This window comes from Mus caroli, unplaced genomic scaffold, assembly GCF_978045245.1.
Source record: "Mus caroli unplaced genomic scaffold, Mus_caroli_1 scaffold_15, whole genome shotgun sequence".
Taxonomy (NCBI): domain Eukaryota; kingdom Metazoa; phylum Chordata; class Mammalia; order Rodentia; family Muridae; genus Mus; species Mus caroli.
Window position 1 is genome coordinate 113,812,528 of NW_028227270.1, and position 25,982 is coordinate 113,838,509.

The window sequence follows — 25,982 nt, forward strand, 5'->3', positions numbered from 1 at the left end:
GCACGGAGTCCAACTGCTCCTCAGAGGAACCTGGAATGGTTCCTTGTTTCCAGATCTTGCTCTCAGAGATTCACCCATCTAGTTGGCTGCTGCCTCAGGGCTTCAGTACAGTCTGTCCTCCTTGTGGGTCTGTCCCTCCACAGAACCTGGGGTACACGGTCCATGTGCCTCTATCTGCCGCTTTCAAAATGCTGCTGCTGTTCTCACAAGATGCACACCACCCCATCCAGAATGGCTAATAGACTGTCAACTTGACGGGCACATCTGGGAAGGAGTTTCTAGACCTGAATGTGGGCAGTGCCATCCCATGAGATGAGGTCCCAGACTGTATGTATACAACAGGGAGTGTGAGCTGAGCACTAGCAGTAATTGCTGTCCACTCCCTGCCTGTAGACACACTATGTGTGGTTTCATGATCCTGCCATGGCTTCCTCATTCTGATAGACTGTAGCAGCCTACTGTGAACCAGAATAAACCCTCCCTTCTGCAGTTGTTTCTGTTGGGTGTCTTATCACAGCAGGGACAAAGGTGTGTGTGTGTGTGTGTGTGTGTGTGTGTGTGTTTGGGTGCGCACATGTGTGCTAACACACGCATCCATGTGTGTGTGTGTCAAATGCAAGCATGTGGGTTCATTCTACATTTATCAATCCGTTTTAAGATTTATTTACACGATTGTTAAATACAGATGACGAAGAGTAAGTGATTTCTTTGAAGGACATTTGCATTTAGGGGCATAAGTATCTATGGTGGTGTACACAGGACTGCTGAGGGATATAAATAATTCACAAAAATAACTGTGCACAGGGGTTGGAGAGATGGCTCAGAGATTAGGAGGAGTACTGGCTACTCCTCCATAGGTCTAGAGGTTCTGAGTTCAATTCCCAGCCAACCACTGTTGTTTTATAACCTGCTATAATGAGATCTGGTGCCCTCTTCTGGCATGCAGATGTACCTGCAGGCAGAACACTGAATACATAATAAAATAAATCCTTTAGAAAAACAACTGCACACAATACTGGGCATCTTATTCATAAAGGTGCCATTTATAGACTACTGGTGGGCTGTGCTTTATTCTGCACATGAGCGCTGGCTGAGTGGTATGGTCAGAGCATGCAGATGACAGACTGGTACAATGTAACACAGTGTCCATGTGCAAAGCTGGTGAGGAAACTTCCTGTGTACAAAGCATCTCCTGTGCCCTCTATAGCACTCACACGCAGACCTGTGTGTGTGTGTGCCTGTGCCCTCTATAGCACTCACACGCAGACCTGTGTGTGTGTGTGTGTGTGTGTGTGTGTCTGTGCCCTCTATAGCACTCACACGCAGACCTGTGTGTGTGTGTGTGTGTGTGTGTGCCTGTGCCCTCTATAGCACTCACACGCAGACCTGAGTGTGTGTGTGTGCCTGTGCCCTCTATAGCACTCACATGCAGACCTGTGTGTGTGTGTGTGTCTGTGCCCTCTATAGCACTCACACGCAGACCTGTGTGTGTGTGTGTGCCTGTGCCCTCTATAGCACTCACACGCAGACCTGTGTGTGTGTGTGTGCCTGTGCCCTCTATAGCACTCACACGCAGACCTGTGTGTGTGTGTGTGTGTGTGTGTGTGTGCCCTCTATAGCACTCACATGCAGACCTGTGTGTGTGTGTGTGCCTGTGCCCTCTATAGCACTCACATGCAGACCTGTGTGTGTGTGTGTGTGCCTGTGCCCTCTATAGCACTCACATGCAGACCTGTGTGTGTGTGTGTGTGTGTGTGTGTGCCTGTGCCCTCTATAGCACTCACATGCAGACCTGTGTGTGTGTGTGTGTGTGCCTGTGCCCTCTATAGCACTCACATGCAGACCTGTGTGTGTGTGTGTGTGCCTGTGCCCTCTATAGCACTCACATGCAGACCTGTGTGTGTGTGTGTGCCTGTGCCCTCTATAGCACTCACATGCAGACCTGTGTGTGTGTGTGTGTGTGCCTGTGCCCTCTATAGCACTCACATGCAGACCTGTGTGTGTGTGTGTGTGTGTGTGTGCCTGTGCCCTCTATAGCACTCATACGCAGACCTGTGTGTGTGTGTGTGTGTGTGCCTGTGCCCTCTATAGCACTCACACGCAGACCTGTGTGTGTGTGTGTGTGCCTGTGCCCTCTATAGCACTCACATGCAGACCTGTGTGTGTGTGTGTGTGTGTGTGCCTGTGCCCTCTATAGCACTCACATGCAGACCTGTGTGTGTGTGTGTGTGTCTGTGCCCTCTATAGCACTCACATGCAGACCTCTGTGTGTGTGTGTGTCTGTGCCCTCTATAGCACTCACATGCAGACCTGTGTGTGTGTGTGTGTGTGTGCCTGTGCCCTCTATAGCACTCACACGCAGACCTGTGTGTTTGTGTGTGTGTGCCTGTGCCCTCTATAGCACTCACACGCAGACCTGTGTGTGTGTGTGCCCTCTATAGCACTCACATGCAGACCTGTGTGTGTGTGTGTGCCTGTGCCCTCTATAGCACTCACATGCAGACCTGTGTGTGTGCCTGTGCCCTCTATAGCACTCACATGCAGACCTGTGTGTGTGTGTGTGTGTGCCTGTGCCCTCTATAGCACTCACATGCAGACCTGTGTGTGTGTGTGTGTGTGTGCCTGTGCCCTCTATAGCACTCACATGCAGACCTGTGTGTGTGTGTGTGTGTGCCTGTGCCCTCTATAGCACTCACATGCAGACCTGTGTGTGTGTGTGTGCCTGTGCCCTCTATAGCACACACATGCAGACCTGTGTGTGTGTGTGTGCCTGTGCCCTCTATAGCACTCACATGCAGACCTGTGTGTGTGTGTGCCTGTGCCCTCTATAGCACTCACATGCAGACCTGTGTGTGTGTGTGTGTGTGTGTGCCTGTGCCCTCTATAGCACTCATACGCAGACCTGTGTGTGTGTGTGTGTGCCTGTGCCCTCTATAGCACTCACATGCAGACCTGTGTGTGTGTGTGTGTGTGTGCCTGTGCCCTCTATAGCACTCACATGCAGACCTGTGTGTGTGTGTGTGCCTGTGCCCTCTATAGCACTCACATGCAGACCTGTGTGTGTGTGTGTGTGCCTGTGCCCTCTATAGCACTCACACGCAGTCCTGTGTGTGTGTGTGTGTGCCTGTGCCCTCTATAGCACTCACATGCAGACCTGTGTGTGTGTGTGTGTGTGTGCCTGTGCCCTCTATAGCACTCACATGCAGACCTGTGTGTGTGTGTGTGTGTGTGCCTGTGCCCTCTATAGCACTCACACGCAGACCTGTGTGTGTGTGTGTGTGTGTGTGCCTGTGCCCTCTATAGCACTCACATGCAGACCTGTGTGTGTGTGTGTGTGTGTGTGCCTGTGCCCTCTATAGCACTCACATGCAGACCTGTGTGTGTGTGTGTGTGTCTGTGCCCTCTATAGCACTCACATGCAGACCTCTGTGTGTGTGTGTGTGTGTGTCTGTGCCCTCTATAGCACTCACATGCAGACCTGTGTGTGTGTGTGTGTGTGTGTGCCTGTGCCCTCTATAGCACTCACACGCAGTCCTGTGTGTGTGTGTGTGTGCCTGTGCCCTCTATAGCACTCACATGCAGACCTGTGTGTGTGTGTGTGTGTGTGCCTGTGCCCTCTATAGCACTCACATGCAGACCTGTGTGTGTGTGTGTGTGCCTGTGCCCTCTATAGCACTCACACGCAGACCTGTGTGTGTGTGTGTGTGCCTGTGCCCTCTATAGCACTCACATGCAGACCTGTGTGTGTGTGTGTGTGTGTGTGCCTGTGCCCTCTATAGCACTCACATGCAGACCTGTGTGTGTGTGTGTGTGTCTGTGCCCTCTATAGCACTCACATGCAGACCTCTGTGTGTGTGTGTGTGTGTCTGTGCCCTCTATAGCACTCACACGCAGACCTGTGTGTGTGTGTGCCTGTGCCCTCTATAGCACTCACATGCAGACCTGTGTGTGTGTGTGTGTGTGTGTGTGTGCCTGTGCCCTCTATAGCACTCACACGCAGACCTGTATTATAAATCATATCAGTAAATTGTTATGTGCTCCTTGTGCTTGCTTAGAGCTGACTTCGTATCCAGGGTGGGTTTCCTTGTCTCAGACTCAAGAGTATTCATTTCAAGTGTCCTTGAAGACCTTATGTCCTGGGGTGGGCTGGCCCCCTGGCCCTGTGACAAGGGGAAAAGAAAAGAGCCCAAGGGATATGACAGATATTGTGCCCCAAGAACATCTGGAAGGCAAGCCATTTCCAGAAACCAGAAGGCTCACCCAAGGGGAAAACACGGCTAAGACTGAACCTGGACTCCAGCTGACAGCTTCCACGGTACATATCTAGTCACTTCTGGATATTGTTGTCAGTGCAGGATTTGATATTCTGCTATCAACTGCTTGTCTTCGCTCTTTTATCTTTAATTGGCATATGCTACTAAGTAAGCTCATTCAATTGGAAGAGAAAATTCAGCTACCATGGCCATTCTTCATACAGAATGTTCTTTATTTCTGGAGATAGGGTTTCTAACTGAACTTGCAATATGCTGATTTGGCTACACTGGTCAATGCGCTCCAGATGCCTGCCTATCTTTTCCTCCGTGGCACGGGGGTTACAGATGCAGGACATCTGGCTTTTCTGAGGGGTAATGGGGGTCTCAACTTAGGTTCTTGTACTTGCATGATAAGCACTTTACCAACAGAGCCATCTCTCCTGCCTGTCCCCTTTCTGCCTTTTATCATGCTGGACAAACAATTTCACTCAAGTCCAGCTGTGAGAGGGAGGTGTACTTTCCGGGCCCCCTTTCCTACCTGGCATGGTCTGGATCAGCATACGGTACAGTTCTGACACACTCGCCAATGTAATTCACAGGGAAGGGCAGCACGAAATGTGTCTTCATCTGGCAGGGTTTGAAGGTGGGGTCCTACAGGGCAGAGGCCTTTGGGTCAGACTAGGATGTACAACCCAATGTGGCCCTCGGGTAGTAAATGCAGGCGGCACCACCCCAGCATCTCCTTCTCCATGGGTGTCACTAGGGAGGCACTCCTGAGAGCAGAACTTGACGTACTAGGACACTTAAACCAGTAACATTCCACCATTTGGCAAGATGCAATACAAAGAAATTACTATTACATTAAAGGCATTTCAGAGTGTGGACCATGTTCCACGAGCACCATCGAAAGGACCGGATCAAGCACCACAACTGTGGAAACCCAGTAGAAAGGGTTGATGCTGCTGCCCAACTGCAGGCGGCTGCTGAGACGGAAGCATCAGACGCTACAGTAAGTGAACTGGGAGGTGAGGAGACCATTTGGCCCAATAAGTCGAGGCTTATGAAAGGATATGACACCCATCCTGGGCTGTTTCAAGGGAAAAAGGCTCCCCCTGGTAACAGTGAGAGATAGCACAGCCCCAGGTCTTAGGTTGCGGTTCAGCCCTGGAATGATCCCACTAGAAGAACGCTCAGAGTCAGAGAAAGCTCAGCCTGACAGCCTGGGTCACTTACTGTCACCAATTTTCTGACGATCTGGGACCCACTGACATGTGCAGCTCCACTGGGGCCACTGGGTGTGGGTTTCTGAAAATAAAAAAGAATCCAAGAGTGAAGAGAAACTTCCTTGGAATGTTTATGAAGTTTTCAGAGCTCCTTACATGGGTTAGCCAAGGCAGACAGGCTTCCTATTGTAAAGTGATGAAAGTTTTAGCACACTTTTCAAATAGTTCATGAAGACAGCCGTGCACAAACTTAAAGTGTTTTCACCCCCTCCCCCCCTGGGGGTGCTTTCTAGTCATCAAACTATGTCTTTCAGGCCCACTGAGATGACTCAATGGACCTGGTCCTACAAGTTGAAAACAGACAACTGATTCCACAAGTTGTCCTCTGACCTTCACACACACACACACACACACACACACACACACACACACACACACACGGGAGGGAGGGAGGGAGGGAGAGAGAGAGAGAGAGAAATGTAACAGAAACAACAAAAACAATGACCTAGATACATCTCTGTATCCCTCAAAGCATGAGGTTAGGGTGGCAAGATAGGCTCTAGAAGGAGGGGCCTACGGAACAGCAGGTCACCTCTGTGTGCTCTCTCATCACAGAGTGTTGAAGCGATCAATGAGACCAAATGATGAATGGAAGAAGGGACACGTGAACAGCAGCACAGATGACACTAAGGTAATTCCTACAAGAGCTGCAAAGTGACAGCTTTCTGCAGTGACAAGTGAGGCTCGCAGGGACTCAGATTCAATAAGTAAAACCTAAATAAACCCCTGCGAATCAATCAAGATCATTGCTGGCAGGTATGGTATGCAAGGAAATCCATGAAATAACTAGACCCAGTGAAAGGCTTTTACCAGCTTGTGTGAGATTCAGAGCCTAACAAACTGCAGGAGACCCGGCTTCTGGCTCTTTTTGTGGTACCATGTCCCACACCAAGCTCTGCTCTTCCCTATTAGGAGAAAGCTCACTGCCAAGTGTGAAGAGACACGTATGATGTAGGATTGGAGATCAACGTAAGGCTCTGAACTCACTTAAGTAGGCTGATCCTGGGCAAGCCACTGACTCCTCCCATACACCAGTCTATATACACGGCATGCCTGAGCATCAGGTGACATGTGTCAAGGCGAGGCGCACACCTGGGTTCCTTTACCTCGACAATATGCGGGCGGACAGGCTTCCGTTCCTTTTTGCTTCGGCCAACATTTCTAAGGAAGTTTTCCACCTCTTTCTCTGCCTGAGGCATCTGCTGAGGGGTGGCATTCACTGAGCATCTGCAGAGAAGAAACGTGTACCCGTAAAACCAGCAAACCCAGCCTCTCTCCCACGGTCTTACTAACTTATCACATCTGTGTACGAGGGACACAGACATCAAGGGACTGACTTGCTTCTGTCATAAGATATATGAAGGCTGTTCAAGAGAAACAGTATGCAAATGTGCACTCATACAGGGCTTCTCATTCTCACACACATGCACTCACACACACACACACACACACACACACACACACACACACACACGTCACTGCCTCACAGCTGTTAATACAGTGACTTTCTGAAGGGCACAAAGAAGAGAGGGAACACTAACAGCTTCGATAAATACCTTCAGATTTATAACACAGGGTGGAAAATTAAAGAAAATGAATATCCATAAAAGAATTCAACAATCTGAAACTATGCACTTCCTGCTAAAGTAGAGAATTATAAACAAAATGTGTGTGCAAGTCTACATGTACTAAGTACAGGGACATGTGTGGAGGTGCCCGCGGAGGCCAGGACAAGATGGTACTCTCTGGAGTTGGGCTTACAGGCAGTTGTGAACCGCTCAGGGTGCTTGGGAACCATCTCTAGCCCTCTGCAAGAGCAGCAAATGAGTTCTCTCTCTCTGTTTTTTTTTTTTTTAATTTATGTATATTTTAAACTCCAAATTTTTTTCCCACAAAACAGAAACTTAAGGTGCCGAAAACATTTTAAAACATCCTTTTACAAAATCCTTTTAAAAGCATCCTTTAACCTGCTTCTTCAGTAGCAGTAGGATTCTTCAGAATCCTGTAGTTTTGACAATGTGCACGTTTCCCACTTGGGTGTTAAATTCACTATTGGACTAATGCTAACTGTATATGGGCTCTATATTCACTGCTTGTGTTTATTATTGCATGTAAGACACTGCAGAAAGAGCCTTATGAGGAAGGAAGAAGACAGTCTGTGGAGGTGAAGTAAGCCAGGCTGGCCTTAGGTTACAGTGAGAGCTGGCTGAGCTAGTCTAGGGTGTGAAGTTGAACACAGGAGGAAGCAAACCTAGGGTATAGGTAAGTGCTAGGGTGTAAAATGAACACTGGGAAGAGTTAGCCTGGGATGTGAGAGTGAGTGCTGGGCCAGGCTAGCCTGGGGATGTATAGTGAAGGCTGGACTAAATAAAGCCTGGGGCAGAAGGGCAAGCACTGAATTCAGTTGGCCTGGAGTAAAAGGGAAGAAGTACAAGCCAGGCCAACAGACTCCCAGAGCTGGAGCACTGACCCCATGTCTGCCAGCTAGCGGCCCCGTGGCATCTGTTAGTGATTCTCTAGAACTGAGTGGAGGAAGGGATCAGTAATCTATGAAAATCTATGCAAAGCAGCAGCTCTGATTATGCATTGTCTTGTTGATCATCAGTGAATACTCAGTCAGTATTAGTGGCAGCAAGGCACTATATGTAAACTACTGACAATTCATTTTTATTTATGCTCGAGCTCGAGGACAGAAAGCTAACGTAATGTGCACAAACTGTTTCAAGACACTGGCTGTCCTGGCTAGCTATTTATCACCTTGACACAAGCTAGAGTCATCTGAGAGGGGACCTCAATTGAGAAAAATGCTTTGTAAGATCCAACTAGGGCATTTTCTTAATCAGTGACTGATGGGAGAGGGACCAGCCTACTGTGGGTGGTGCCAACCTGGGCTGGTAGTCTTGGGTTCTATAAGAAAGCAGGCAGACAAGCCACAGTGAATAAGCCCACCAGGCAGTACCCACCTGTGGTCTTTGCATCAGCTCCTGCCTCCAGGTTCCCACCTGGTTTGAGTGCCTGCCTTGGCTTCTCTCAGTGGACAGTGACTGGTTATGTCAGCCAAATAAACCCTTTCCTGCCCAAGTTGCTTTGGATCATGGTGTTTCATCACAGCGGCAGAAACCCCAACCAGGACACTGATACTGAGCAAGATAACCTTCTCTACGTCTCACAGAAGATAGGGAAAAGATAATGAATCTTAGGGCATAAGATTTCATCACAGATGGTTGTGAGCCACCATGCTGTTGCTGAGAATTGAACTCAGGACCTTTGGAAGAACAGTCAGTGCTCTTGACTCTCTAGCCCGCAGTTCTAGACTTTAACTCGTTGCTTTCTTGTCCACCTCATGCAACTTTAACTAATTTAAAATGTAATTCTTTTTATTCCCCCAGCACATTAATTTAAAGTCTAGAGTCAGTCCTATAACCTAACACCTACACCAACACACTTTCTGTTTTGAAGATAAATTCAGGTAATTTCGTCTTCAAATGGAAAATACCTAAAAATGACAATTCACAAAATGGTGGGACTCCTAAGAGCTGTTTAGGGACAGGCGGGACACCGACCTCATGTTATCACAGTTTAGTAGATACTTCTTGATCCGGGGCAGTTTTCTCAGGATGGGCTTGATGTCTGTCATGTCTGCAATTCTTTTCATCACCTTCACCTGAACCAAAGGAGGCAGACACTGAGTCAGACCACACTGACAGCCAAATCCTGCACGGTTGAAATAGACTTTACCTGACAGCTGCAGTGCTTGGGATCAAAAAGTCTCCCAAAGGCTAATGCATTTAAATACTTGGTTCCTGGAAGGTCAGGGCGATGACCGGGAAGGTTATGGAACTCCTGGGAAGTAGAGCCTTGCTGGAAGGGGTGTGCCACAGTAAGCAGATATGAGAAAGCAAATGTGACACAAAGTATACAATGTGACAACACTAAGCTTAACAAACAAGATGACTCTCTGGGTAGTGACTGCCATCAGGGCATGAACATAATACAAATCCACTGGGGTGGGCTTTGAGGGTTAGTAGCTTCACCCCACTTCCTCTTCTCGGCTTCCTGGGTATAGAGGAAAATACGTCTCTGCTTCTGTCTCATGATGTCATGCCTTTCCAGCATAGATTCTATCTCTTCTTCCTTAAATCGCCTTCAATTATGGTATTTTATAAGGCTAGCAGGAGAATATCTAATGCCAGAGTATGACTTGTGATTCTCTGGAATTTGGCAGTTATAGAAAAGGATGTCTGCACAGCATAACAATAATTTTGGCGCCTTGTAATTTTTTTATGTCAGTGGTAATTTCATAGTTTCCAGTTGTCTGTTTCTTCTCTGGACAGGACTGAATAGCGAACATCCCTAATACAGGTTGTGACTGGCCACTGGATGTGTCCTGGATTTGTGTGCACATGCGTGTTAACTACCAGCTTGGGTGAAGCTGAAGGACTGTGTAGTACAAAGAAGAAAGGAAACAAACACTTTCCTCTATGAAGTCTGGGAATTAGAAATCAGTAGTAAGTTAGAAGCTTTCTGGTTCCAGTGTATGGGTGTGTGGTTATGCATGTACAAGCATTTTTCATGGTCATGCATGCAAGTGTGTGTGTGTGTAGGCCAGAGAACATCTTTTGTTTTCATTTCTCAGGAACCACCCACATTTTTAAGAGACACTCTCTCTCACTGGCCTGGAATTCCCCAAGTAGGCTAGGCTGGCCGGCCAGCAATCCTCAGGGATCCATCAGCCTTTTTGGCTTGGGATCCAAGCATAAAACCAGCACGCCCAGCTTTTAGAAGGTTTTCTGAGGTAGAATCGTGTATGACTGGAGAACATTAACAACTTCAGGAAGCCTTGCTCATCAGGACCAGCACCTGGCCTTGCTAGTGCCCACCTGATCCATCCCACTGAAGGTCTCCTGCAAGTCCCCTGAAGGTGTCAGTGTCTTGCTTGCTCTGAGGGCTGCATAGAGATGGCCCGAGTCTGAAATTCCATTGGAGAGCTCCTGAGCAGTCATCTTCACCAACACTTTGAAGTGTTCTTCTTCTTCAAAGCATGGACTACAGAAGAAGAGGGATGTCTTAGAGAGTGAGCCAGCTTCACTCCAATACCACAGGGAAATTATTACAGAGGAACTCAGTATCTTTCAATTTTTTTTTCTGTGTGCTTAGGAATTACAAGTAAAATCTGACTAGAATCTGACAAGTGAGGCAAATCACTTGGCAAAGCATTTCAGAGTTAGATATATCATACTCTCACTTATTAATAAACGGGTGAGTAAAGTTACTTGTTAAATATTTCGCTCCACAGATGCATCATGTCTGGCAGGTTCCGCTCCAGGCAGAGAGATGAAAATAACACACCCTGTATCACCAAAGAAAGATGCAAGATAAAATTAATTAGGGTACCATTAAAAACGAGGACACCCTGGAAACAAGCCTTTGACTACATCATGACGGAGCAGGAAGGGGTACCTACCTGCTCGTAGGTATCCAGCTGTGAGTCGTCAGGGAGCACATGGGGCGTGACACTCATGCCTCCTGTCTTGAGCTCAATCTGTTGGGCTTGCTCTCTGTAGTTAAGGATGCCACAACCTAACCTGATGAACAAGAAGTATACCCGAGTCACTGGAGCCCATTTGGGTAGCACTCAAGTTAGCATCTGTGCCTACCATTTTCAAACGCACAGTTTATGTATGCTAATTCAATAACCACAACTCTCCATACGTCCTGTACACTTTGCAGTTTTGAAAGCATGCTGGCATCAACTCTCTACATAGCTCATGTGCCCTCTCACAGAGGTACAAACCCATTTCTCCATTTGGAACTCATGTCCAGTGCTCAGGACACTAGCTAAATCCTTCGGTTAGCTAGCTAGTGCCCCTTAGTGAAGATATCAGGCTGAACGTGATCTTCCAGCCTTAAGCTTGTACATCTTTTACGAGTACTTTCTTCCTCCTAAATATGCTCACGTCATTTGCTCGAATATCTGGCAATGGGGTGGGAGGTATCTGAGAAAAACATGTAGAAATTCTGTGTGCTGATATGTCTAGAAGAAACATTATCGTCTGAGCCCAGAAGACGACTGTGAGGGGCATGGAAACTGGTTTAAAAGGGCAAACACTGGGAGTTACTGAAATGGTTGAGAATGGGGACAAAATGGGGACTGAATGTCCCAAAGGTCAGGGACATTTTCCATTGCAATCTAGTCCTCAGCTGGGCCATGTCCCAGCCTTGGTTTCTCTTTATTGCCCTATAAGAAGCGAGGAAATCGGCAGCTGCTCCTTCTCAGTTTGCCACTGTCAAGAAAACCTCAACGCACAATTCCAAACCTATCCACACCCTGGCCTGGCGGGGGAAAGCAGCTGCTGCAGTTAGCTCTGCAGAGAAGTAGACAGAGTTCACTGTCCACCAAGCTCTGCCAAGACACCCTCAAGCTGCAGCTACTCCTTACGCTGAATTGTTCCTATCTCCTAAGTATATTCTCCTTTCTTCAAGAGCCTTGGCGATTCATCTGAACAGATGCCTTCGCAGGTATTATTCCTTCCATGGATTCATACAGTAACATTTTTTATGATAAGAAAATATGACTATAAGAGAGTAGCTTGTGCACACTGTGACAACACTAAGTTTAAGAGACTCCCAGGGAGGGCATGAACATAACACAAATACATAAAGGACACACACAGAAACACACACACACACACCATGAAAACATGCTGAGCAGCTCATATGTGCATTTACTGCGTTCCACAACTCACTTGGTCAGCACGCTGCAAAAGAGAGGCACAATGGGCCTCAGGTCCTCTGGCAGTGTGTTTAAACTGGAAAAGGCTCGGAAATACACCATGCCGTTGGTGGGCTGTGGGCAGTACTGCACAGGGATGTCTCCAGCTGGAACACAGAAGCAATGCTCTTGGTTTAATTAATCAACTTTCAATTCGTTTGTTGTGTTGTTTTTGAAATCAGGGTCTCATGTATCCAAGGCTGCTCTCACACTAGATGTTTTGGCAAAGGATCTCCTTGAAGTCTTGACTTCTCTTCCTGGGATTACAGGTAGGGAGGGGCCCTCGCATGCTGGACAAGTTCTCTCCCAATTGAGCTACACCCCCAGCCCCTAGTCATTCATAGCATATAAGGAATCACGCTACTGCTTGTCAAGGATGAAAGCGTAAAGCTCGGAGGAACATAGAAATGTACTGCTCACTTCCGGCAGCTGATACAGGGTTCCCGCTGCACTTTCATATCGGTATGAAACCGAAACCCTTTGCAGTGTAAGGGCATCCCTGCTCGCTGAAGCACTGAGATGGAGAAGAGTCCTGTCTTTCTGACCTCGCAGCTCATTTCAGCAGCATCTCAGCGTCGGTCTCACCTGTAACTGAGCCCTCTACTGAGCGCTTCCCTTCATCAGCACTGTTAGGTCTGCGTGGATGAACACGCTCACAACACCCGACTCCATCGCAGCATCTACTCTACACGCTGTTGGTCTTCAGGACCCAACAAGCCCTCAATGGCCCTCAGTGGCCCCATGATTAGGGTGTCTCTCCATCTTTGGAGGTAGGTTTTCTTGATTCTATTTTATATACACCCACCTAGCACAGTGCCCTACACTGTATGGAAGCACTGGTTGATGACTGATTTATTGTCCCTATTAAAGAAATAGAAACTTATTAGAGACACTTAACGAGATTTACTTCTAAATAAAATATACGAGGGGCTGGGTGATTACTCGGTAGGTAAGATTCCTGCCTCAGAAGCGTGAGGGCCAGAGTTTGGATCTCCAGACAGACAAGACATGTAAAATGTCACATGGGCATAGCAGCTGCCTGCAGTTTTAGCTGTGAAGGTTGGAGGTGGGACTCCCCAGAAAAGGCTGTCTAGCAAGAGTAGTCCTAGCGCTCAACCCTGCCTTAATAAACAATGCACGAAGTCAGTGGAGAATGATTCCCAGTATCATCCTCGACATGCACACACGTTCCCACACATTCCCACATGCATGTATGCACACACACACACACACATATGAAAATGGAAAAATACAAAGAATCTGTAGATTAAAAGATCAAAACATGAACCCCAATTTCTAGAAACACACACCCACTCTCTCTCAGCTGCATACACAAATATATCCGACATGACAAGTGAGATAATCACCACTAAAATACGCAAGGCAGGTTGGAGATGCCTCACTGGAAACAGTGTACCTATCCTGGGGTTGTCACCAAATGCTTGCCTAGCATACAGGAGACTCTCAGTTCATATCAAATCATATCAAATCAAATCCCATCCTAGCCTCCACAGCTGTACATTGAAGCCCAACCCTGGTCTGAATCAATAAAAACTATCATTTTCCAGGAAAATGCTCTCCTAGAGATAACTGTGTCTCATGCCACCAGCCACAAGCAAGCCTGGGATCCCAGAAGCAGTGAAGTGGGAGGTCAAGAGCACTCCAGGCCTTTTCCCTCCACACCCTCTTCACTGGTAACAGCCAAGTTAAAGAGGTAGCTGGCAGTAAGGGCTTGGAGGATTCCTACAAAAGCCATTCTGAATTCAACCTCTGGCTAACTCACACCCTCACCTGATCATCCCAGGAGCAGGGAATGGCCCTGATGCCCTCAAATCTACGCACAGGAATACACAAGGCTTCTTAGTGACGACAGAAATCTATCCTCACTAAAGCTGAAATAATTCCCAAGGACTGGGAAAGGCTCAGTGAAAACAAGGGCCTGAGTTTGATCCTCACAATCTACTTAAAAGGGGGTGGGGGACAGGAGTGGAGGTACACACTGGTAAGCCTTGAGCTGGGAATGGAGACAGGTGCCTCTCTCCATCTACAACCTGGCTGGACTCCAAACCCCAAGTACCAGTGAGGACAGGTAGATGGCACTTGAGGAATTAAACCCAAGAGTGGCCTTTGGCCTAGACACACACACACACACACACACACACATAGCACACGCATGCATATATACCTGCACATACAAACCAAGCAATAATAATTTGCAAGGCATACAAACAACAGAGCTCTACAAACAGGTTGCTCATTGAGATGTTTTCTGGAGAACATCTGACCCATGGCAAAGTGCTATTTAACACAGTCCCAGAAGCCAGGCCCCCATGGGAATGGCCTGATGATGACCTGCAAGGCCGATGTCAAGCTTGGTGAAAGGCATGGAGGGCTCAATGTCCGAGACTTTCAATGCTGGGAGGCAGGAGGCATCCTGATGTTTACTTTGCTGCGTCTGTAGTTCTAAACCTAAAGTGTAAAAAACAGATAAGAAACAAACAAAAAGTGAAAACAAAACCCAAAGGAACCGGCCTGTGAGGTTTAGGGTTGTAGGGTCTGGATATACTACTCTGCATTATCCAAGATCCAGCATGAGCCACTCTGAGCCAAGGTGAGAGGACATGATCATCACAGCGGATAAGGGACCTGCCGCACCACGCCTAGGCAAAGCGATATCACTGCGAGATTCTGCAGTTACCCTGGCAGCCCAGTGCTCCTTGCTGTGTACACTCATAGTCAATAACTGAGACGCTCAGCTGCTTTTCTTTTCCCTTTCCTCAAAGCACAAGGTCCCTTGCGGTGAGGACTTTCGTCTTTCATGCCAGTCCGACATTGACTATTAACCCTAATAAGCCTTTTCCTATCTCCAGGCATTTTCTGCCTCGGCTTTAACTCATAAAATTTCCAAATACTGAGTCACATGATTTAAAACTCCACTGCCTGAAACAACCATTGAAGGCACCGGTGCTGTGCCCACTTTAAAGGGGCTCTGCAGAGCATGTGTACAGGAAACACACCTCCTGTAATGTGAGTGTTATCATTAATGTCTTGTGTTACTGCCCTACTTCAGCCTTCAACTTGGAGTCACCTGGACCAGGATGCCTTGGGAATGTCTGTGATGAATTGTCTTGAGTTAACTGAGGTAGGAAGACCTACTTTGAGTGTAGGTGCCACCATTCCTGAGTTGGGCTCTGAACTGCCTAAGAGGGAAGAAAGTTAGCTGAGCACAGGCAAGTGGGCATGCGAGTACACTCTGCACTCTGATCTTGACTCTGGATGGGCTGTGATAGCTGTTGTACTTCCCTGTCACCCTAACTTCCCTCCTATGATCCCTCATAGCCTGGAACTATGAGCTGATGTAAGTAAATGAACTGGAGTGTCAATTTTCTGATATGGCCAAATGTCACGGTTGGAACCCATTATGACATAGCTGAAGTCTGTTTGTGTTCAAAAATACCTTTCCTGTAGCTATCAGGAGTAAAAAGTTCACTAGGGCTGCATGGAGGATGGAGGATGCACATGCATTTAAGACTGATAGGTGGCCTTAAAAGCAAGACAAAATGTCCTATTGTCAAGCATTGCTATTCCTGGGTCGTGGTGGTGGAGGGGAAGATACACACAGTGGCCTTTGATTGAGAACAACTGATGAAATTAACAGTGTTTCCAGGCTGAGAGGCACAAGCCTGTAATCCCAGCTACCCAGAGGCAGGGAGATGCAAAGTTCAGGGCCAGTGCCAAGACATCATCTCAGAAGCAACAGTGCAAGGCTGGAGACAGAGCTGACTGAGGGGCAGCACTTGCCTTGCTCGCTCGCACAGTGCCCCGAGTTCATGCCCAAGGAACATCAAGCCAGTCATACAAATCGGATCCCTCCTACACATCCAACCAAGTAAGTCCCGTCACCCCGAATCCCTCTGACCTTTCTCGTAGATCTGCTGCTTGTCCGCCGGGGAGAGAGAATTCACCTTTTGCTCCAGCTTTTCTGTCTCCATCTGAGTTTGCTTTTCATAATACTTGTCGTCTGGCTTCATGGATAAAGTCAGCTTGTGCTGATTCTTCTATGGGAACCATGGCAACAACAACCCATTTTAAAACACGATTAGGAGACACTAGATCTGAACAAATTAAAACATCTGAGAGCAGCGTGACTTGGGCTTACAGTTCTGCTTACCCACCTTCTCAATGATGAGAACTTCATTAGGGCTGTTTGGCAGCCAGGGCCATGCAGGCCATAGGAACCCTCACAAGCAAACCTGTTCTCTGGTCAGTACATGAGCCATACACACTGGTTTTGCAATTAGGCCTACTGTAATCCCCGTGTTTCCCAAAATGTACATCTTGATTATAAAGAAAACCTGCACTTTCTAATATCTTGAATTACATAAAAGTTAAGACAACTTAAAAATTAATTTTTATCTAGCACTATAAATTCCTGAAAGGCTAGAACTACAAGTTTTCATTTGTTGTTTTGAGACAGGGTCTCAGATAGCCCAGGATGGCCTCAAACTTAACCACAGAGATAGGGATAACCTTTGACTCCTGATCGTCCTGCGTCTGCTTCCCTAGCTCTGGGATCCCAGGCAAGTGCCACCCCATCCACCTCGGGAAGGAAACTAACAATTTATTGGCTTATAAGTTACATGGACAAAACTGACACTGAACAAATATAAAGCATCTGTTCTTAAAATGCTTTTGTTATTTCCTTCAACAGTTGAGCATATATACACGATGCTCAATTGTAACTCTACAAGGAGAGGGGATGGATTAGATTCCAGTAAGAACTCACAGCAGCTACAAGTGATGGTGCTTATCTGTAATTTCAACACCCAGGAGGCAGAGGCAGGAAGGTTGAAAGTTCAAAGCTAGCTTGAGTGTATGCCAGGGCTCAACTCAATCAAAGTGTGTGAGGGGTGGATATATATAGAAGACAGAGAAATCATAGGTCAAATTATTATATTCCTTGTCCCAAATCATGGAATTATGACAAGAAAGCTTTCAAAATAGGTCACTGTGACACTCGGAAATTAAGTAGAGTATACGAGAAAACAGACAGAAAGCACAACTTGCTAAAAGCAGGGAAATAAGCATCAAATAATCCATTCTATACATGCACGTACTGTAACTAAGGACTGAACTTGCACTATAATCTCAAAAGTAGGATTTAAGTTGTATATGTAGCCATATTTCTTATTACAAACATAGGGACACACATACATATAAAAAACCTATAAGCAGAAACTACTTACATAGACTAAGATCTTGATTTCACAATTTGCAATGTCACATTTTTCAATATTTTAAAATCTAACTATCAAGTTACAGATGATAGACTCTCTAAGTTTCTTACCTTAAAATATTGTTCTACTTTTTCTTGTAAAAATTTTGGATTTTCCTTAAGGCACTTCCTAAATCTAGTCAGCTGACTTCCAATCTGCAGGAGCTCCACGGGGTCCCCATCATGGTTCCAGCAAGAAGCTATATACTACAACAAAGAATTTTAGATACAGGATGCACTGTTATCCCTCAGAAAAGCTAGGCTGGGCCCCTTCCCCTCCCCCACAAACATAAAATGCATGACAGTCTGTCATGATACCACTGTCCACTTAAAAACCGCATGGCCAAAGGCTCGAGATAGCAATTTTCTGTTATGTTCAAGCCCTGTGTTTAATCCCTATTATTGCCCAGCCCTAAGAAATAACGGTTTATAACAAAATTCTTAAATCATTACTTGTTTGGAGAGAGGCCTACTAACTCTATTTTGTTTTCGATACATAATATGTTAGCTGTGTAAAAAATCTATTTCATATAAAAACATAATATCCCAAAATATCCAATTAAGGTGCTGGTCAGATAGTTTGGTTGGTGAAGCACTTGTTCTGCAAACACGTCCATCTTTGTGTGATCTTCAGAACCCACATGAAGAAGAAAAAAAGCCAAGTACAGTGATGCATGCTGGGAAGGCAGAGACAGGTGAGCACCTATGGCTCACGGTCCAGTCAACCTTGCCTATGAGATGAGAAGCCAGTGAGCGACTGGTCTTAAGGAAAAATAAAAAATAGTGGACAGAAGCTAAGATGCAATATCTGAGCTTGCCCTCCAGCCTCCACATACACACCCAGATACACATACACACATTTCTTCATACACACATAAGCCTGCACACTTACATATACACTCCCAAGCCGATAAAAGAAAACAAAACAATCAGCCAATTAAGCAAGCTAATTGAAAGATAACAAAAAAGGGCTGGCAAGACGGCTCAGTGGTAAGGAAAGTGACTGCTCTTGCAGGGGACCCATGTTTGGTTCCCAGGGGATCAAATACCCTCTTCTGGCCCCTAGCGGCTCCTGAATGCACAGTGAGCATAAATTCTCATAAGCATTCACTCATACACATACACTTTTAAAAGATCTTTAAAACGAATAAAAAATAAAACTAAATCAGAAGTATATTTGTATTTGATTCAGGATAGTAGAAGTTTCAAGACTCAGATGAAAATCAATTGTTAGTATTAACCAATATGTTCAGTGCTGTGAAGAACCACAGTTCTAGTAAGGTGGTTGTCCTGCATGCCTGTAACCCTGGCAACCAGGAGGCTAAGGGACAACTAAGCTTACAGCCGTCACAGCGACATGGCAGAATCTTGTCTAAAATATTTGAAAAGAAGAAAATAAAAAGAAAGAAGGAACAATACACAACACAGAAGAGAAAGCAGCGGTGGTGAAAAGATCACGTACTGACGTCAGGGTCAGGCCAAAGCTGGCTGACTGATGCTTCGTTTGAATTTCGATTTTATGAAGCAGAGCTTCAATTCGATCATCTTCAAATCCTTTCCTAAAAAAAAAAAAAAATAAAGAGACACACAAATTAATAAATGAGATGCTGAAACAGAGAGAGGTCTCGGAGGCACACGGTGGCAGAGGCAATAATGAGACGATTACACAAGTGATATATTACATACACACACACACACACACACACACGTGCGCACATATTGGAAAAAGAAAGACAGCAAGGACTGGGGTGTGATAATGAGAAAGAAAAATAAGGTCGAATCATAGAAATACATGAAAATGTCACACCACGCCATGCCAGAAAGAAATCCAGGATAAAACTCAAATACGTAAGAACTAAACTGAACCAACACATGTCTCATGACATCAAGAGGCTAGAGGTAGAGATGGCTCAGACTCCTTCCCACAGAGCACTCATGAAGGAAGGGTAGAAGCAGGCTGCCATCTCTTTCTCTCTCTCTCTCTCTCTCTCTCTCTCTCTCTCACACACACACACACACACACACACACACACACACACACACGTACTCTATAACTTCTTCAATTGTCCTGTCCACGAGCTCTCTGACCGTCTTGACATCTTTCTCTGCGATCCCTTGAAGCCCGACACTGAAGTAAGCCTCCCGTGTATAGCCATTATATCTAGAAAGCAGAAACAGGCAGACTATCAAAAACCAAGCACTGTCATTTGGGACGTACTTCACTGACATCAGGACTGAAGCCTTTTTCATCACGTCTCACTAGAGAACGCATTAAACCGATATTCTCAGGCACTTGCTTCCTGTATGTAGCTAGTCACATGTACACTCATACCTTTTTAAATAAGTCAGTATACCTAACCTTTTATGTTATGATAAAATAATTCTAGAAACAATAAACTGCTGTTTTACAATGCCTTAATATTTTAAGGAATGCTTGATGATATGAATTTTAAAGCCCAAAGCAAGTGGTATTAATGTAAAAGACCAATAAATCCAGGCCTTGGACCACAGGCCTATAATCCCAGTTACTCCAGAGGCTGAGGCAGGGGGACTGAAAATGCCAAGGCCATCTGGACAAATCAGTCAATTAATCAAATTAACTAAATTACTCAGGTCAATTTAAATCAAACCAACCCATCACCTACATTGAATCCTACTTGTTTATGTCAAACTAATCAAATACAACCAAATGAATACAGCCAACCTACCCAACATCAGGAGAAAAGTCTGTGCCGAGTCCAGACTCAATCAAAGCTTTGTAGAAGGGGGAGTTGGGTCCAGAAATCAGGAGGGAAGACAGAAGGCTCAAGGTGAAGGCTTCAAATGTGTCAGTGATACTTCATTGAGGGGGGCAATATAAGAGAACATTTAAAAAAAAAATCTCCTAGTAGCTATCCATATATGTGTATGTGTGTGTGCACGCGTGCACACACACACACACTCAAACATTTTAATTTTTTATTCTTCTCTCAAATGTTACATTCTGATGGCAGTTTCCCCTCCCTCTACCCCTCCCAGTCTCCCCACACTTCTCATGTCCCCCAGATCCATCCCTGGCAGTAGTGGCATATTTTCTTCTTTAAAAATTTGTGTGCATGCACACATGTGCATTTGTAGTTGTATACACACACACACACACACACACACACACACACACACACGTCACAGAAGCCGATACTTATTCCTGGCATGACCTTTGCTCCTCCTTCCACCCTCACCCAAAAGCTAAACAATTAAAACCAGGCTCTTTTCTGGAAGCATTTAATACTACCTAATTAATTCACAGTAATATATACTAATTAGGAAAGGGAATGTGGGTCAGTTGGTAGGGTGCTCGCCTTGGCATGCTTGAAAGCTTGGGTTTACTTCCCAGCACTGAATTAAAGACCAGGAGTGGTGTCACACACTGACTATCACAGCATTTGAGAGGCAGAGGCAGGGAGAAGTTCAAGGTCAGCCTTGGCTACATAGGCAATTCTAAGCCAGACTGAACTATAGAGACCATATGAATGTATGTGTGTGTGTGTCTGTGTGCGTGTATGAATGTTTGTATGTGTGTGCTTGTGTGTCTGTATGTGTGTATGTGTGTGTTGTGTATGTTTGTTTGTGTATTTGTGAGAGAGAAAATGTGTATGTATGTGTGTGTGTATGTGTGTGTATATAATTAAAAAGAAACCTTTTCTCTAATTGGCTGGCAAAATTTCTTTTCCCAACTCCACTTCTGATGTTATTAAAACCTTGATCTTTGTTCTTTATTCCTAAAACTTAATTGATTTTTTTAACCCTCCCACCTGTTCATCACATTAGCCCCGGAGAATTACCTAGCCTTCTAATCTGTCTATTTCCTTATTCTTCTCTCAAGAATAAATTTCACAACACATACTTACTCTGGTAAGAGGAAGCTAACGCTGACAGTTGTCTGCTTGGCAGTCTCCGTAGCTAGTGAATCTGGGCCACATGTTATATGGAATTCCCTCTGCAAAATGATATGACACTTCAGGCAGACACAGAGCACAAAGGGTCTTAAACAAGCACAGATTATCTGGACGTGGCACACACTTGGCAGGAAGTCAGCTTTTACCAATAATCATGCTCTCAGTCTTGCAAAGCGTACTGTGCAGCCCAGGGCAATTTCTCAAACCATCATTGTACTACACAGTCCCAGTGTGCGCTTCAGTCCATTTCACAGGCATGAGGGACACACCAATAAAAGCTGGTGGGACACTCACAGGCTTGTCCCAGTGCGGCTGGGCAGGCACCGCTGTACTCTGCTCCAATCTCTGGAATTTACTCAGGGCTTCTTCGTGAATTTGCTTCAGGTGTCCTTCCAGCTGAAAATTGCCGTAAGTGAAGAACCTACAAAGTCCAGGGAACACAGCACTCACTAGCGTGAGAGGGGCACCAATGAACACCCAAGGCTTTCGCATAACATGGAGGGTACCAGTATATGCCAGCTGATCTTCCCATGAATATCAACTGCATATAGGACTACATTTTGGTTTTAAGCTACACAGAGCAAGCAGGAAGATTTGGTTAAACGAAACGAAAAGTATTTAGCTTTATTTTTCACCTGCTATAAAGGCACTGCAGAAGGCAAATGAGTTCCCATGACAGGCAAGATATATAAGAATGTAACTAAGATTGACAGCCCAAAATAAGGAACTTCAAAAACCTCAACTTCAGGCTACAATGACTAGATTTCATGTTTTTAATGCACTATACTTAGGTAACCATCAGCAAAAAAGACTACACATACCAGAGGCATCTGTCTTTCCTATCAGAGCTATCATTTAAAGTTCAACTATCAGCCAGGTATGGTGGCAGATGCTTTTAATCCCAGCACTTAGAGAAGTCAGAAGCAGGTGGATGTCGCTGAGTTTGAGGCCACCTGATCAATATAGTGAACTTGAGACTAGCCAGACCTACACAATGAGACCCTGTCTCAAAAAATAAAACAACACAAAACCAACCTGCTGAATCATATGCAAGCACGTGCAAAACACACAAAACTAATAACAACAACAAAAATAAAGTTCATTTCTGCCAAAGACAACGGAAGCCTTCATGAGTATGGTGAGCATTAGTCTCAGCGTGGACACTACCATTCACAACCTATGCATCAGTTGGCCGTGACACAGACCAGGATGCGGAACTGGGACTCCAGCAGAGGTGACTCTAAAGGTGGTTTGTAACCACTAAACACTGCCAACTGAGAGTTATGGCTGTTGACGTTTACAATGGTCTGTCGGTAAACTAAAACACTCCAATCTCACCCAGAGCTACGGATCTGTTCAGCATATGTTTCTTCACTAAATTTGAAGCCATATATCACTTGATGTAAGAATGCATACAGGTCAACTATCCACTGATCTACGACCAAACCTCTACACCCAACACTACCTGGCATTGCTTGGGTGATAATGAGTAGCATGGAACTGTTTCAGCTGCTCCCACGTGAGCTCCGGGATGCACAGTGGGTCCCCTCCAGAAACCACGGAGTAGGTGTGGTCAGGAAGCAGCTTGTTCTGGAGGTGCTGGGAGAATATCCTCTCATTGTCTGTCTTGAGATCGAAAATAAATCAGTTAATGAAGATACTTGTCAATCAAATGCCACCCCAGAGCTGCACAGGCGCAGTCTAACTTCACATTCAAGTTACTCATAATCTGTGGCTGGGACCTGAGGACTGGCTCTCTTAACTGCGCAGTTTGTCTTTCATCAACTGCCCAGCTGAGTCAGAGAGAAAAGTAATGGTGGGATAAGGATAGATGAGCGAGAATTCCTTGGTCCACAGTCAAAAGGATGTCACTTACTACCATGGAGTCTCACGACCAAAATGATACCAAATAGAGTCTACAGGATAACAAGTTTGCTATTCAGAGAGGCCACAGGAATCAGAGTACCTTGGAGTTGATGAACGACCCCATGTACTTCTGGAAGAGCAGGCCAGGCCAGGGCAGGCTGTCCTACTCCAGATCAGGTATAATGAAACCAGACCCACCCTTCTACCACTGAAGGGTTCCGCTCACAGTACTGACTTCAGATAGTTTAAGGAGGGAGGTGAGGAGAGTAAGTAACAATAGGTCTCCTATATTGCAAGCACACACACATTTCAAAACTTAACAAAGGGCTCAGTGGTTAAAGCATAAGCATGATGACCTGGGTTCAAACCTGCAGTACACGCATAAACCTGAGTGTGTTAGCGATGTACTGTAAGCTCAGCACTCCCACGGCAAGAGAGGAGGTGGGGAAAAGGAGATGCTCCACAGAACCATGGGCCAGATTGCCTCGTGTGAAAAACAGGAGAGCCCAGTAGAAGGTGAGCACACGACACCTCCAGCTGCCCTCTGGCCTGCACATGCACGTGGCATGTTAAAGCCCGCACTCATGCATGAACATGCTACATACAAATACACAGATCTCTTTAAGAGATAACCTTCATGCAGCAGAACACTTACAAATGCCCCTTTCATCTCGTTAAAGACGACCCCCTTAAAGATCAAGGGCGTCTGAGGGTCGCTGGGATTCTCATGCTCTAGACGCCATCCTTCCTGCCTAAACAAATGAGAACTGGATAAATAAACCATGGTAGTGGGCAGATGACCGCAGCATGAATCCTGTAAGTGATCATTACATACCAGAAGTCCAGTTCCCTCAAGCAGGGGAAGAAAGTGGCATCCAAATACACCGAGAGGAGGTTCTGAAAATCTTTGGGATTTTGAGTGGAAAACGGATATATCGTGTAATCGCTGGCTGGGGAGAAATGAATGAAGCGTGAGATTTTGAAATCTGAGACGCCTGCAGAAACTCATTACTTTAAAGTCTCACTGGTTGACTTCCTTCAGTAAGTATTTCCCTCCGGTGAAAACAGAAAGCAGAAGCCACACATGCATTAATTCCACTCTGCTCATCACTCCAAGCCTCAGCCTTTCCCAAATCCCCAAGTCTCAAAGAACAGACATCAGCACCAACTCTTCAGTCACCTTCTCTATGCTTTGATTTGATTGGCTGCTTGACTTGTTTAACTGATATAAGCTTGAGCAACTGACCTAATTTAAGCTCTACAAACATTAATGACGACACTGTAGAGCCTGTAGGGCCAGCCCCACAGCTGTTCTGAACTTTACTGGAAACACTGCCATACCATTGTTCTAAGACTCCGGATGTCATTTACATACTTGTTAACTGTGTGTGCACGTGTGTAAGTGTGTACATGTCTGGCATGCTTAGGTGCATGTCCGCGGGGGCTTGTGTGAATGTGGAGGCCGCAGGTTGAGGCTGATACTTTTGCCAATGACTGTCCACGCTATATTTTGACTCGGGGTGTTCTGCTAAGTCTGGAGCTCGCCGATTCAGCTAGAACAGCTAGAAAAGTCAAAGGGTGCTTCTGCCTCCACCTCTCCTACATTAGGATTGTAAGGACACACCAGTCTACCTGGCTTTCACGTGGGTGCTAGCATTCTAAACATGAGTCCTCATGCTTGAGGGGCAAGTACTTTATCAACTGAGCCATCTTGACACCCCTAGTTTGTCCATTTCAATAATCTAATCAATCATCTTTCCTAAAATCATTCAGCTTCTAACGTCTTTCACCTAGTGTGAGGACAGACAACTGACCTAGGCCCTTTGCACATATGATACAGTTTTGTAGCTTTGATCTTATCGTGGGACTCCTAACAGTGGGAGCAGGGGCTGCTCCGACTCTGCTGCCTGCTTTTGGGACCCTCTCCTGCTACCAGGTTGCCTCTTCTAGCCTGAATAGCCTAGTCTTTCTACAACCTAACATGATAGGCCATGGCTGATTGCTATCCACCCAGGACAGAGGAGGAGTTGCTGGAGGAGGGTGGGGGAGTTAGAGGGAGAGGCCTAGGAGGAGAGGAGGGAGGAGAAACTGCAGTTGGGATATAAAGTAAATATAATTTAAAAAATATTGTACAACATTAAGTCTATTCTTGTTCCTAGAAAATAATTTCTCTACTGGTGTCTGATGGACCAAACATCATCCATCCATCCATCCATCTTTCTCTTTCTTTCTTTCTTTCCTTTTTTTCCTTCCTTCCTTCCTTCCTTTCTTTTTTTTTTTTTTTTAAAGATTTATCTATTTATTTTATTTCTATGAGTATACTGTTGCTCTCTTCAGACATACCAGAAGAGGGCATCAGGTCCTACTACAGATGGCTATAAGCCACCATGTGGTTACGGGGAACTTAGAGCAGTCAGAGCTCTTAACCGCTGAGCTATCTCTTCAAATCCCCCAAAACATGTTTTTTTTAAACAATTTTTATTAGATATTTTCTTCATTTACAATTCAAATGCTATCCCGAAAGTCCCCTATATACACCCTCCACCCCGCCCTGCTCCCCAACCCACCCACTCCCACTTCCTGGCCCTGGCATTCCCC

At 45.7% G+C, this 25,982-nt stretch overlaps 1 protein-coding gene across 2 annotated transcripts in view; it reads right to left on the minus strand.

The window, feature by feature from the left end:
- Pitrm1 (pitrilysin metallopeptidase 1) overlaps positions 1-25,982 on the minus strand; it is a 34,157-nt gene that overhangs the window by 2,887 nt on the left and 5,288 nt on the right. For both annotated transcript variants that reach the window (XM_085831300.1, XM_085831299.1), the window contains exons 5-23: positions 24,220-24,334; positions 24,040-24,136; positions 22,984-23,144; positions 21,813-21,939; positions 21,471-21,559; positions 20,292-20,420; positions 19,631-19,744; positions 19,046-19,142; positions 17,656-17,790; positions 16,228-16,366; positions 14,661-14,777; positions 12,283-12,415; positions 11,001-11,121; positions 10,810-10,886; positions 10,417-10,582; positions 9,100-9,200; positions 6,643-6,763; positions 5,487-5,558; positions 4,792-4,904 (exon numbers count right to left, since the gene is read on the minus strand). In XM_085831300.1, coding sequence (XP_085687426.1) covers positions 4,792-4,904; positions 5,487-5,558; positions 6,643-6,763; positions 9,100-9,200; positions 10,417-10,582; positions 10,810-10,886; positions 11,001-11,121; positions 12,283-12,415; positions 14,661-14,777; positions 16,228-16,366; positions 17,656-17,790; positions 19,046-19,142; positions 19,631-19,744; positions 20,292-20,420; positions 21,471-21,559; positions 21,813-21,939; positions 22,984-23,144; positions 24,040-24,136; positions 24,220-24,334 — 2,224 coding nt within the window. The remainder of the gene's footprint in view (positions 1-4,791; positions 4,905-5,486; positions 5,559-6,642; positions 6,764-9,099; positions 9,201-10,416; positions 10,583-10,809; positions 10,887-11,000; positions 11,122-12,282; positions 12,416-14,660; positions 14,778-16,227; positions 16,367-17,655; positions 17,791-19,045; positions 19,143-19,630; positions 19,745-20,291; positions 20,421-21,470; positions 21,560-21,812; positions 21,940-22,983; positions 23,145-24,039; positions 24,137-24,219; positions 24,335-25,982) is intronic.